This window comes from Gymnodraco acuticeps, unplaced genomic scaffold (genome assembly GCF_902827175.1).
Source record: "Gymnodraco acuticeps unplaced genomic scaffold, fGymAcu1.1, whole genome shotgun sequence".
Taxonomy (NCBI): Eukaryota; Metazoa; Chordata; class Actinopteri; order Perciformes; family Bathydraconidae; genus Gymnodraco; species Gymnodraco acuticeps.
In genome coordinates this window covers 1,131,748-1,145,879 of record NW_022990513.1, presented here as the reverse complement: position 1 = coordinate 1,145,879, position 14,132 = coordinate 1,131,748, and the positions used below count along the sequence as shown (strand labels likewise).

At 43.3% G+C, this 14,132-nt stretch overlaps 1 protein-coding gene across 5 annotated transcripts in view; it reads right to left on the bottom strand.

Moving 5' to 3' along the window:
- The window catches only part of arntl1a (aryl hydrocarbon receptor nuclear translocator-like 1a), a 35,630-nt gene extending 35,374 nt beyond the window's left edge, over window positions 1–256 (bottom strand). For 2 of the 5 annotated variants that reach the window (XM_034227105.1, XM_034227101.1), the window contains exon 1: window positions 127–256. Coding sequence is in view for 1 of the 5 variants with exons in the window: in XM_034227099.1 (XP_034082990.1) it covers window positions 127–244 (118 nt within the window). In the remaining 4 variants the exon portion in view is untranslated. The remainder of the gene's footprint in view (window positions 1–126) is intronic. The other 3 variants (XM_034227099.1, XM_034227104.1, XM_034227102.1) reach the window with 3 other exon arrangements.
- Window positions 257–14,132: the final 13,876 nt, after the last annotated feature.

Here is a 14,132-nt window from a genome sequence, read left to right as displayed (position 1 = left end):
ACCACACTGACATAACCACAGAGCTGGGAAAACATCGACGTTATCCATCATGATTTAAAACCCAGCAGCGTCACCGAGATGCAATATTGATACCTCGCAGCAGGCTCCTTTTAGTTGTATACTTACCGCATAGGAAATGAGATTGGTCTCTCCATTGAAAGGCGCTGGTAATGTGTAATAGCAACCCACAAAACTCTGACATAAACGATTTTCGATCGGTGACCCAGTTTCTCTTCACCGTCATGCCTGTCGGACCACTAACCTAGTTTTTCAACCAATAGCGTTTGTGCTACCGCCGTAGTTGCCCCTCCAACCAATCACACAATAGTTCAGGCTGGGAAACTATGATGGACGTGCTAGTTGACCAATGATTGCTAGTGTCGAACGGAATACAGAGGCTACTTGTGTTGTGAGTCATTATACCAATGCGGTTGGTACAATACATTTCTGCAATAAAAAAATTCTTTAAAAAAAGAAAATAAATCCCATGCTCATAAAATGCTCATATATTTGTTTCTCTTCATTCCCCACGCCCCAAAATAAATAAATATACCAATTTTAGGAAAAGTAACAAAGTTTGAGCAGTGTGGGTTTTATATTAACAGAGTTACACATATTTCAAAACGCGAAGTGTAATAACTGCAGTTTGCCTCCCTGTCAGCATGACAAAGATCCTCAGTGAAGCACAACCACATGTTTCTCACTACATTGTAAGTACAACTTATTAAAAAGATCAGTTCAATGCAACTGTTATTATATATATGTACTGTAATGTTGTCTTAGTGTTATTGCATGATGTTAAAATTGGTTTGCCATGAATTTAGTGATGGATTGTAAACATTTGAAATGTGGCATTTAAGTGTTTCTCAGTTACAAGGTTGTTGTTTTAATAAATCAGACAATGATGGTGCAGCGCTGTACTGTACCTCTTTATATAGGCATGTTTTCCTTAACAAATAGTTGTTGCGCTGATCAGGGGGTACTTGGCTGAATCTTTTTTTCAAAGGGGGTACATTATTGAAAAAAGTTTGAGAACCACTGCTCTAAAGTACCGCAGTCTCTTCTCCTAAGTCCTTTTGAATTCTCCTATCCACTATCCCTTAACCCCTTGACGTTTCACTCAGAGGCAGGGGCGGCGCCAGGGGGTAGCTAGGGGTGCTGAAGCACCCCCAAGGATTGCCAAAGCACCCCCTAAGCACCCCCAAGAAATATGTTTTGTTTTTTTTCGAAAATAATAATAATTATTTTTATTAAATTAAATTAGAAAAATGATTGATTACATCAATGCAAATGTGAAACAAACTAAATTACTTTGTGACACTTGATTAGCTAGAGCGCCAAATTATTTGCTAACAGTAAAGTGAAAAATTGATTGTTTTTTGTCCTTAAACGTCCACGTGTGGACATTCAATAAAAACCACCTGAAAGCGAGAGGGATTCTGCACATAATAGCCTCGTGAGTACAAGTAGCTTACTTCTGGGTCTCTGTGTTTCATTCAAGCTCTGCTGTGTGTGTGTGTGGCACAAGCCATTTTGTGTGCACCGGTGGGTATCTACTGGAGATCGTTGTGGTTAGCATCTGGTGCTAGATAGCCAAGCTAACGGATATAAGGAGCTTTTTCAACAATAAGGTGGAGGGAGAACTCTCTCCTGTCAGACTGAGAGTCTCAGATAACCTCAGCTCAGGTGAAGTAAAGGACTCTCAGTGTTTAGATAGTTAACTTTAGTCTAGTTATCTCAGTGGGTCTCAAACGGTTTGTTTTAAAAGGGGAGTGATTTGTAAAATATCTATAAAGAAATAGAAAATCTGTTTACAGTTCTGTTTCATATGGATGTTGTTGAGAGATGTATCCATAGATCTCTTAATGTTGCTCTCAAAGTGCACCAGATTGATGCTTTTAACTTCAATATTAAAAAAAAATCTTCCCGGGGAAGCATGCCCTCGGACCCCACTAGAGGAGGTGAGGTCCACCCCCCACTTGTAAAAATAGCACTTTACCCCTGCTTACACCTATATGCCGTGAGCTGATTATCGAGCCTTCATTGTAACAGTCGTGGGTACACTGTGTGCGTGTGGGGAGTGTTGCAGTAGAAAATGCAACTGTAGTGCTGGTGCATTAATGGGAAACCCTTAATTTTTGAGCACCCTCTATGAAACGTCAAGCTACCCCACAGCACCCCCTAGAGAAAATCTCTGGCGCCGCCACTGATCTGTAGCCTGTTATTGTCTCATTATACCGCACTGTCAATTAATTAAAAGTAAATATATAAGTCATCATGAACACATCTGTCCATCAGACAGAGGGCTGCTGTGCCTCCTGTCATCATTAATGGACGTCGAAGACACGAGGATAGGAGTCGAGGAGGAGAGTCGAGGAGGAGAGTCGAGGAGGGGAAATTAGAGAATTAAGGCCCAATCCCAAACCGCCCCCTACACCCTACACACTCCCCCTCCGTGATGGAGTGAACTCCGTGGAGTGACACATGAGGCTCCCTCCTGTCAGATGGAGGGAGTGAATACAGCAGCAAGCTTTGGGACGGCCTCCCCTCTCTCCGGCAGAAACAGGAAATGCTGTAACTGTATGTAACAACGGTTTCAAATCAGCATCTCTTTGACAAAAAATGTAAATTAATAACTCAAATAAAACTCCAAACATCTTTCATTGAGTTACTTTTTTGTAAAGCTCTTTTAGTTTTAAACCTGATGTTTAGCTTCTTAGTTTTTGCAACAGTCTGTAAATATACACAACTTTATAATAAAAAGCACACATTTACCTTTTTCTAGACTAAACACAGGTATGATCCTACGTTAAAACATATGAGGTTATCATGAGGTTGTTAACATCGCAGTTTATCAGTGGATGTTTGCTGGAACTACTTGTAAACAGCGTGTTTCCTGACGGACACACACAGCGTGACTCCGGTCAGGTAGAGACCCAAGCCCCCAGGAAGTGCGCCGGACTCAGATGAAAATATTCGTGCTGGCCAAACGGCGGTACTACACTTCCGTTTGGTTGCCAGGCCCGGAAACACTTTTTCCCATTGACTTACATGGGGAAAGAGTGGTCTGTAACTCGTTGGATAATTTTTTTTAAACTAAATAAACTATCCAGTATGAACACTTGTATAGCCCTTATTAAAAACATTCGTTCCTCAAGTTGTAAAAATGTGCTAATAAAGTTATTCTGAGAGTTATTTCCCTCTGCATTATGAACGCGCATCTAACCCACGGGACCGCGCCGCCCGGCACGTTCATGTTACGTGTCCCGACCAATCAGAGCACACTGTGCTCCCAGGGAGGGTGGGGCTGGAGCTATTGGAGCTACAACGAGCCGTTAAAGGCAGAGTGAAATTCAGTGAATACACGTAGTTTACAGAGATGCTGTATGAGAAACCAATGTGAGTTGCGTTTATCTTTACCCATGGATGCACAATAAGAACGGACCCATATCGTCTTACTGCCATCCCACGGAGCTGTAATAATGGATATATTGCACATGTTTGCTGTAATTCATTATCATACTACATGGGCTGTATGATTAAATCTTGTACCGTAAATGTTGTATTAAATAAAGTTAATATTACCGACATTATTAACGTCCCTGTAGCTTCGTATTGCACTAAGAAGCTTATTGCACTGTATATAAATATATATATATATATATACAGTGCAATAATTATTTCATGCTAAATGAAGCTCTGTTGGATATCACTAGATCCTGTTACAGCGTAATATAAGTACATAACGATTGATGTGTACATTAGCATCATTACTAGCTAGCTGCTAACTGCCGCCTCGTTCATATCAAATCCATGATAACAACAAATCCATTACCATGCTGTCATGAACGCGCGGTGCTGTTACGTGTACGCAAATTGACGTGCTTGATGTGAACGAGCATTTTGGTTAAAGTTGCGCATGCTCTATGAGTGCACATACGGGTACTTCTCAGGCATGCTGGGTAATCTGTGACGTTTCACTCTCTCAAAAGTTGGGCCATTTTATCATCATGCGCTAATGAGCAGCTCTCATAGGAATTAATGAGGCCCCGCCTCCCACGCTGTATCCAGTTCTTATTATACATCCATGGTAGAGACCCGTCTCAAGTCAGCACCGCTGCAGACTCGCTGTTTGAGGGCTTGATAGCCCACTCCCCCTCCACACTCGTTGGTTTGGAACAGCCCTCAATATGGCGGACCCTCCGCGTGAACGCGCAAACGGAGGGGTAGGGTGTAGGGGGCGGTTTGGGATTGGGCCCTGGAGGTAATTTATAAACACACGCAAAAAAGAAAAAAATTAGAGAAATCTAGACCGCAACAAAATTAAACCAGCGAGTGCCTGTTTTTCCTGGCCAAGGTCAGGGTCCTTGAACACAACACGAGACTAACGGGTCATCACGTGGTGTCTGACACGTCTGACAGGGGTGCAGTTCTGACGGAGAGCACAAGAACGCGGCTCCGGCACTTCAGAAATTGCAGTACCGATAAGGAGCCTTACACATGCCGCAGTTTTTGCGTGGCTGTGTCTTTAGCTGAAAGATCTGTTCATCTATCATACTGATCATACAGTCAATAACTTTGTTGTTATTAGCATCTGGTCAGCTAGCTATGCTAACGAATATAAGAAGCTTTTTCTCTAAACAGTGAGGTAAAGGCACATCTTTATATGATCATTATAGTTATAAAAAAACAAGAGAATAAAGTAAACAGGTATAAAATACTATATGACAGTAAATAACAGTTGTTATTAACAAACAAGAATACAGTTTGAAAGGGGAGTGATTTGTAAAATATCCATAAAGAAAAATAACTCTGCTTACAGTTCTGTTTCATATGGGTGTTGAGAGATGTATCCATAGATCTCCTATTGTTGCTCTCAAAGTGCACCAGATTGATGCTTTTAACTTCCAGCAAAGCATGCCCCCGGACCCCCCTAGAGGAGGTTAAATCATGTCCACATGGATAGGAAACTAAATACTTTTGCACACATCTTGTGTCCATATATTTCTGTTTTGGTGGTCATGCCACAACCGTGCACGTGCATGCATGCGTGCGTGCGTGCGCGAGTCATGGTAAGATATCTGGATTAAGAGGTTAAGTTTTCTTTGCACAGCATGAAAGAAAGGCAAAATGAATCTGTGATTTTAGTATTTTTAAGCAGAGGTCAATAACTTGTATACGGCCCTCGGAGGATATTGTAAAAATTGAAATGGCCCTTGAGAGGAAAAAGGTTCCCCACCCCTGGTTTAGACACTGGTTTGTGGTGCCACCAGGCCCGGTTCCAGAACAAAATGACTCAAGGGGGCATCTGAGATTAGAGAGGGTGCAGTGGTAAAGTGCTATTTTTATAAGTGGGGAGTGGACCTAACACCCTCTAGGGGGGTCCTCACCTCCTCTAGGGGGGTCTAGATATTTTTTTAAATATTGAAGTTAAAAGCATCAATCTGGTGCACTTTGAGATCTATGGATACATCTCAACACCCATATGAAACAGAACTGTTAACAGATTTACTTTTTCTTTATGGATATTTTACAAATCACTCCCCTTTTAAGACCGAGATGTCTACATGCATAGAGGGGCGAAGTCCCTCCCCTTCCGGGGACCTCCATGGGACCTTATTTCGGAAAAATCATGTATTGAAGTCAATGGAGAGAGAAAGATTATCTTTCGATCCCGTTTGAATTGTGCAACAAATTACACATATGATGTTTGTCAATTTAAAAGATAATTTTGCAAGTCAAAACAAAAAAAATGTGTCGTAAAACTGTGAAGTAACACGTTTTTTTTTGTGAAACGCTCAATGAACTACATCTCTTGCACAACAACAAACGTCACCAAGATGGCCGTCACTACTGTCTTGCCAAAAAAGGGATTGACTACCCTCATTATCAACACAATGAAACCATACCTGCCAACCCTACCGATTTGGGCGATAGTCTACCGCTTTGGACATGTTTCTACCGCCTACCTTTAGCTGACTGTCCCTACCGATTTTCAATCTTCCCAAACTATAACAAATAAAAATTACACTACATAGACACTGGTCTCGACTTTTGGTGGACACCGTTTGCAGCGTGTCTGTGATCTCATCATACAAACAGTTATCTTTTCTGAAAGAGAAACAACGTGCAGAGGAAAGGCAGCGTTACCCCCAGGGCTGATGGGTAATCACTCCCAAATTAGTTTAAGGAGGCATTTGAGTCCTGCATGGGTTTCCCCGTTAATATCAGTTTCTCGAAAACACATGTTGGCGACTGAAAGACATCCAGTGTTTGGTCTTTTCCTGAAGCATCCTTCACCTACAGTGTCTCAACTGAAAGAGGACCACAAACACACACAAAATATTATACCATTTTGAGATTTGGGGATATTTATCTCCCATTCTTTCACTTTTTCTGACATTTTTAACACCAAACATGTCGTTAATGTCTCTGTTTAGTGAACTACAGCAATCTGAAAGCCTGTACATTATTTATATCACACTTTATCAGTAGAAAAATGCAGGAAATGACTTTTTTAATGCAGTATTTTCTGATGTATGGCGCAACACAAAGATATTTCGCTCTGTGCAAACCTTTGACTCTAATATGTCAACAACATGAAACAAGAATATGAACCTGGCTTTATCCAATGTTCACACAAGAGTTCTACATCCTGACACATCCTTCATCTACTGTCTCAACTGAAAGAGGACCAGAAACACATTACAAATATAATCAAATGTGGAGACTTTGGGATATTTATCTCCCATTCTTTTACTTTTCTGGCATTTTACAGACCAAACATGTCGTTGATGCCAAACTACCACTTTTTCTGAAAAATGCATAAAATGATGCAATATATGTTAAATACATGGTTTATATATGTAATTCCTGGGGTTCCATTTCTTCTGATTACCTCATTTGGGACTTTTGGATTTGGAAAGGTTGGCATGTATGTGAAACACGTCCAGAAGAATGTCAAGCTGCCTGCCTGCCTGCCTGCCTGCCTGCCTGCCTGCCTGCCTGCCTGCCTGCCTGCCTGCCTGCCTGCCTGCCTGCCTGCCTGCCTGCCTGCCTGCCTGCCTGCCTGCCTGCCTGCCTGCCTGCCTGCCTGCCTGCCTGCCTGCCTTTGATTCTCTCTCTTTTTAATGTTTAATGTCAACCATTTGTGCAGATAGCATGAAGTAGAAAAGATCGCCAATGCTAATGTAGCGTTAGCATTTCTCCCCCGGACTTAAATGGTGTATTATAGAATGATCACACCGGTGTGACAGTAGGGGAGACCGGGGCTAGTTCGCCCCTTTTTCACTAAAATGGCTATATTGCAGTTAATACAGAAGCAAATAGCTTCCAGATGCTTTTGTATCATAGCTCTGGGTCTTGGCTATAAGCTAGCGTATTGTAATTTGTCTGAGTTCCTTGATTTCTATGAGTAATACGTTGTTGAAAAAAGAAGGTCGAAGTAGGCGAACCTGCCCCGCACCGGGGTAAGTTCGCCACCCCCTCGGGGCAAGTTCACCGTCAATAAACCTGATTGGAACAATCTTATAATTTTACTTACTTTTAATGAATACAAATAACATTTTAATAACATTTTGAACATTTGCAGGTTGGAAATAAATGGAGAACAACAATAACAGGTTACAACAATGGAAAAACAACACAAACATGCTACATTTGAACAGTAAAAATAAGCAAAACCTTGAGGACCTCTTAAGCCTACATGTTAACATATGGATCTACTATTCTACCTGGCGTAGATAGATTCATCTGTGTCACAATGATGGCAAGTGTAACTGCTACCGGCACCCAGACAGACACACTCTTCGTGCGACCAACCTCTACAGACCTCACATTCTACCCACAGTTCATTTGGTAGGCTCTCGGACCACTTGCCCATGCACACAATGCATTCAGTGTCATCATCTGCATATTGTAAACTTCTTTTGGCTTTTTTGGCATTAACTTTCTTCTTTGGTTTCTTCGTCTTAGGCTCCCTCCTGGAAGTCTTGCCTTGGTCTTTGACTTTCTGCCCGGCTTTCTTCTTTTTTCTATTTATTTGCTCCTCACGCAGTGCCTCCTTTTCGGGTGTGTCAGTGAGAATTGCTGTCCTCCTCCGTTTCCTGCTGTTCGTTGAAGACCTGGGGGGTGCCTTAGGATGAGGTCTCAAAGTCTCTGGGGAAAACACCGGTGCAGTATCCTGACCCTGTCCTGTCATGGGGGAAGATGGTAAATCTGGGATATGTGAAGGTGGAGACCTCGATCCTGGAGTGGCGGGAGCTGGTCCTTCATCAGCATTATCAGGGCATGGCTGAGATGGTAAGCCTATTCCTTGGCTCTCTTCGGGAGGAGGAGACCTCGATCCTGGAGTAGCGGGAGCTGGTCCTTCATCAGCATTATCAGGGCATGGCTGAGATGGTAAGCCTATTCCTTGGCTCTCTTCGGGAGGAGGAGACCTCGATCCTGGAGTAGCGGGAGCTGGTCCTTCATCAGCATTATCAGGGCATGGCTGAGATGGTAAGCCTATTCCTTGGCTCTCTTCGGGAGGAGGAGACCTCGATCCTGGAGTAGCGGGAGCTGGTCCTTCATCAGCATTATCAGGGCATGGCTGAGATGTTAAGCCTATTCCTTGGCTCTCTTCGGGAGGAGGAGACCTCGATCCTGGAGTAGCGGGAGCTGGTCCTTCATCAACATTATCAGGGCATGGCTGAGATGGTAAGCCTATTCCTTGGCTCTCTTCGGGAGGAGGAGACCTCAATCCTGGAGTAGTGGGAGCTGGTCCTTCATCATGTTCATCTGGGCATGGCAGAGGTGAGGAGGGTCTATGCGATGGACCAATGACTGCAGTATAGTGCGAAGCAACTCCATCACCTGTTAGATACAGACGTATGTTCAAATGAGACATAACTCCTGGACGTCCGGGCGTGATCATGGTCTCCCGGTAACCCACGCTACCATGCACTTTTTGATAGACGTAGGCTGTGACCCCCAGAGCATTACATATCACTGTCAGAATGATATCACTTGTATCAGTATTGTACATCTTTCTATAGACGTAGTCCTTCACTTCTTTTATGATGTTGGTGCCTGCAGATGAGAAATCTTCATAATATGTCTGGTTAATAGAGACCTCCCTGATGATTGCCTGCGAAATTGTGAGCCTTTGGTGTCTTTGGACACCCTCTGCTGCATTTATCGCAGCTACAGCTGCATATAAAAGGCAATGCCCATCACCTCTTACCTCGACAATCTCACCCGGCAATGATTCTAGGCAACCATTTGAAACTACATGGTTCACAGTCGAGCTACCAGTGGTCATTGTGTCATCATGGGCTGTGGCCAGCTGTTCAGATCTGATGATGTTTTCGGAAGGATTTGGTCGGTCAGTGACAGCAGATGGGGCAAAATCAAAATCAGTAAAGATGTCAGGGTTATAGGGATATACACCTCCCTTCCTAAACCCTGCCGTTATATTGCCAATGGTAAAGGAATCTTGCCATGGTTGGCTAATCAAACCAGGTATATCATAAATGGTCATCGACTTGCCAGGGTTGTTTCTTAGCCAAATACTTTGAGCTTGAGCAATTCTAGTTTTGAATGGTCCAAACACTGACAAGTCCAATGGTTGAAGTTTATGTGAGCAGTGAGGGGGAAAGGATAACATTACCACCCCGTTATCTGAAGCATAGTCCAGGACATCTATCGAAAGATGGGAGTCATGGTTGTCTAGTAGGAGCAAGACAGGGGCGGCTTTGGTCGGCTTGACGTGTTCCACGAAGTGACGAAGGAACACGAAGAAGTTTTCCTCCGTCATCCATCCAGACTTGTGTGCCACTCCAGCGGACCCAGTGGGACCTCCATTCACAAAATGGTCTCTGTATTTCACTCTTGGGAATACGAAAAATGGGGGAATCGTTTGACCGCCAGCTGAGATAGCAGCGCAGAATATGACCAGCTGCCCTCTCTCAGCTGATGTCAGAGACCCTATTTGCTTAACACCTGTAGATGCAACCACCTTTGGCGGTTTTTGCACAGTGGTGACCCCAGTCTCGTCGACGTTCCAAATATCTTTCGCAGCAAAACTATGTCGATGCATAACAGTAGACAGCTTGGTGAAGAAATCCTTTACATTGGCCCTGTTGAATGCCGTCGCTCTGCCGATACTGGTGGCTTCGGGAGTTCGTATTGCCAGTGCCGGGTGCCTCTTCAGAAAACCGGTGAACCAGTCGGCACCCGCCCTCTCCTTTTCAGCCCATGAGGGGGGCATTGACAAACCATAATGTTTGGCACACTGATATGCCAACGCGCGGATTTCAAACGGGCTGAGCCCAAAGTATATATCTGCAGCTGCTTTAAGATATTTTTCAAGTTCTTTCTCTTGATCCTCGGTGAAAATGTGTCTATGGCTCACATAGCCTACATGAAGCGATGAAGTGGAACCCTCGGTCGGTGCGGCCCTCATCTTGGCGATGTAACCTCTGAGGGTTGATCGAGGGACTTGGAACATGTCCGCGGTTGTCTTGGTTCCATCTTTGCTTTTTAAGTAGTGATCGACAGCCTGTCTCACGACGTCCGGGGGGACTTTAGTAGCCCGGTCGGTTCTTCTGACATATTTACGTACCATTCTGCAATATAAAACGCACAATAAAGTCTTGTTTAGCTCTCGCCTTGTGGACAAACTTTTGAGTGGTTAAAAGAAGAAAAAGTGATTGGGAATATAAGGGCTAGAGATCAGCCAAATGATAGGGGGAGGAACTGAAAAGCGATAACCATAGCCCCCCGTATAATATGCATCCTAAACCCATGTCAGAACTACCATTAAGCCTTCAAAAGACCATGCCTACAAAGTTTTTTCAAGACCAATTGCATCGGGGCACGTACGCCCCCCAAGGCGAACGTGCCCCGTAGGTTGGTGGGCGAACCTGCCCCACAAGACCATTTCCTGCATTGGTGACGATGTGGCAAAACCTGTGCATGCACATATATTTTTTTACTTGAAATGTGATTTACAAGTATGTCAACATTTACGGTGCATATAGATGATATTCAGAATCTATAGGTACAAGGTCAACAACTAAACTTCAAAATCGTATGAAAATTTCACTTACATGGGTAGAAAATCGATTGTTTACGCCAGAAAACTAACAGGGCGTGGACGTCGTGGCTGACGTTGGTCAGTGCACGCGGACTGGATCACGTGACAAGGCTAAAGTGCGGGAATTCATCGCGAGGCTCTGGTTTTCGAAAAAAACGCGAGTGGCGAACGTGCCCCGGGGGCGAACAAGCCCCGGTCTCCCCTACTCTTCAAAGGGTTCACGAAATATGACTACTACTCTTACTGTTTAACATTTTGGGTTACTTAATGTTACTTCATGTTAAGGCTGATAAAAATGACAAGGCTGTAATGCTAACTAATGTGCTTGCTACTAGCTAGGTAGCTAACTTGATCCAGCCACTCCTGGTCCTTTCATCAGACGGGAAGCGAAAGAACGAGCAAGACCCATTGCTGGTATGATAACAACCTGGTACTAAGCACACAGGCATCTTGTTAAAGTTATCTTATCTTAGCCAGCGCCATATAGATAGATATGGCGCTGATTTTAGCTATCTCTTAGTGGAGGAAAACAGTTATGACATCACTTACGCGACTCTGGGATTTGTAGTCTTTCTAGTTGCGTATTTTGCATAGTCTTATATTTCAACAGTTTTACGACAAACTGTGACTTTTTTGACATGGAAATTATTTTTTAAGATTGACAAACATCATATGTGTAATTCATGGCACAATTCAAACGGGATCAAAAGATAAGTTTTCTCTCTCCATTGACTTCAATACATAATTTTTCCGAAATAAGGTCCGATGGACGTGACTTCGCCACTCTATAGCAGTAGATGGCATCTTTTTTACATTAATATTCCAGTTTTGAAACCATGAGCTGCAAAATGAGCGAGTTGGGTACTTTTTTTCATATACCCGGGCAGGCTCTGTTTTGCCGGCTGCTCCGCCTCCGTCAGGCAGGAGGACGTTAGTGTCCACGACAAAAAGGGCAGCAAATTGGACCCAGGCAACTACCGCCCTGTTTCTATACTTACCTCCATCTCGAAAGTCATGGAAAAAATAGTATATGAACAGGTCGAAAAGTACCTCGCGGAAATGAAACTAATCTATGAATTTCAATCTGGCTTTAGAACATCCCACTCCACTGACACATGCCTTCTTTATTTGAGCGACCACATCAAACAAGAGGTGGACGAGGGCAAGTACTGCGGCATGGTGATGCTGGACCTACAAAAGGCTTTCGACACTGTCAATCACCCCATTCTGATTGACAAGCTAAAAGCAATTGGTTTTGATAAACTATCGGTGAGCTGGATGCAATCCTACCTGGAGGGGAGAGAACAGATGGTGGAGGTAAACGGTACTCTGTCCCCCCCCCTCCCAGTGAGCTGTGGTGTTCCATAAGGAAGCATATTAGGTCCGTTACTGTTCCTAATTTATGTAAATGACATGTCATCAGCATGTGACTGCAACTTGTTCCTGTTCGCGGACGACTCAGCCCTGCTGGTCTCTGACAGGAACAGGTTGCAGGTTGAAAAAACCCTCAGCTCCGAGCTCGGCAGAATCTGCACCTGGCTCGCCGATAATAAATTATCATTACACCTGGGTAAAACAGAGTCCATTCTCTTCGGTTCGAAACATAATCTCAGCAAATCCGACGACTTCTCAGTTGCAGTGGGCGACATTATTGTCACAAGTAAGAAGGAAATTACATACCTAGGATCTATTCTTGAGGCAAACCTCTCCTGTGACAAAATGGCATCCAATGTAATAAAAAAAGTCAATCAAAGAACTAAATTCCTATACCGGATCTCCTCTCTGGTAAACAAGAATACCCTGAAAACTCTGGCAGGAGCACTCATTCAAGGGTACTATGACTATGCTTGCACGTCATGGTACCATAGCACCTCCAAGGCGCTAAAAATAAAACTTCAAACATCGCAAAATAAACTGGTCAGACTACTGCTTGACCTTTCATCTAGAACCCACCTCACCTCTGCCCACTTTGATAACCTAGGATGGCTTAGAGTAGACGACAGAGTACAGCTACTTGCAATGGGCCTGGTCTACAAGATCCACTACATCTCTATGGTACCCATGTACATGTCAAAATTCTTCCCAAAGGTCAAGGAATACCATGATCATAACACCAGAGGGAGCTCCACAAATCATGTGAAACCCAGATTTGGCACAAAAAAGGGGGAATACACGTTTCGCAATTATGCCACATCAAGGTGGAACGCTCTTCCCACAACTGTAAAGGAAAGTAAAACTATACTTACCTTCAAAACCTCTCTTAAAGAGCACCTTCGGGGGAGAGCATTGCAAAACTGGCCCCGGTAATGGTACAAATCTCAACCTGTCGTTCAATGGACAGCTTCCCCCCCCCATCTATGTATATACTCGCATTTTAGACTCTGTTACTAACTGTATATCTGTAGACTTGGTATGTCTTAAATGTCCGGTTAGGATGTATTAGAACGAAATCTAAAATGAAAATTGTAAACAAGCAATCTGTATGTAAAAAACCCACCTGTATGTAAATTGTAAATAAGCCATCTGTATGTCAAATATGTCTTATATGTCTTAAATGACATGATGAATTGGAAATGGGGGACCCTGATGTAAACAAGACGAAAGTCTTTCTCTGGTCTGCATCCCCTTAACAATTGTATGTTTTGAGCTGTACTGTACTGTACCCAATATACAAGCTGTTAATAAACTTTTCAATCAATCAATCAAGTGGCCGCGGGTAACGTAATGCACTCATGATCTGAACTGTTATTACCTGCAGTAGATGCAGTATTACTGCGGGCGATTAGGGCTGGTTGTTTTAATCATTTTCTGATGTCCATCATTGACTGCTGTGTAAGCACCTTGCAGATGACAAACGTGCAGCGGCACAGGTCACGCGCACCTGACATAATAACGTTACTTACCGTTTAAATTGACCAAATAAATGCAGCAGACAAATGTATTAACCACAATTTATTGATTTCAACTATATTCTTCTTCTTCTTCTTGCTTTCTTTCTTCTCTTCTTCTTTCTTTCTTCTTTCTCTTCTTCTTCTCTTCTTCTTCTCTTCTTCTC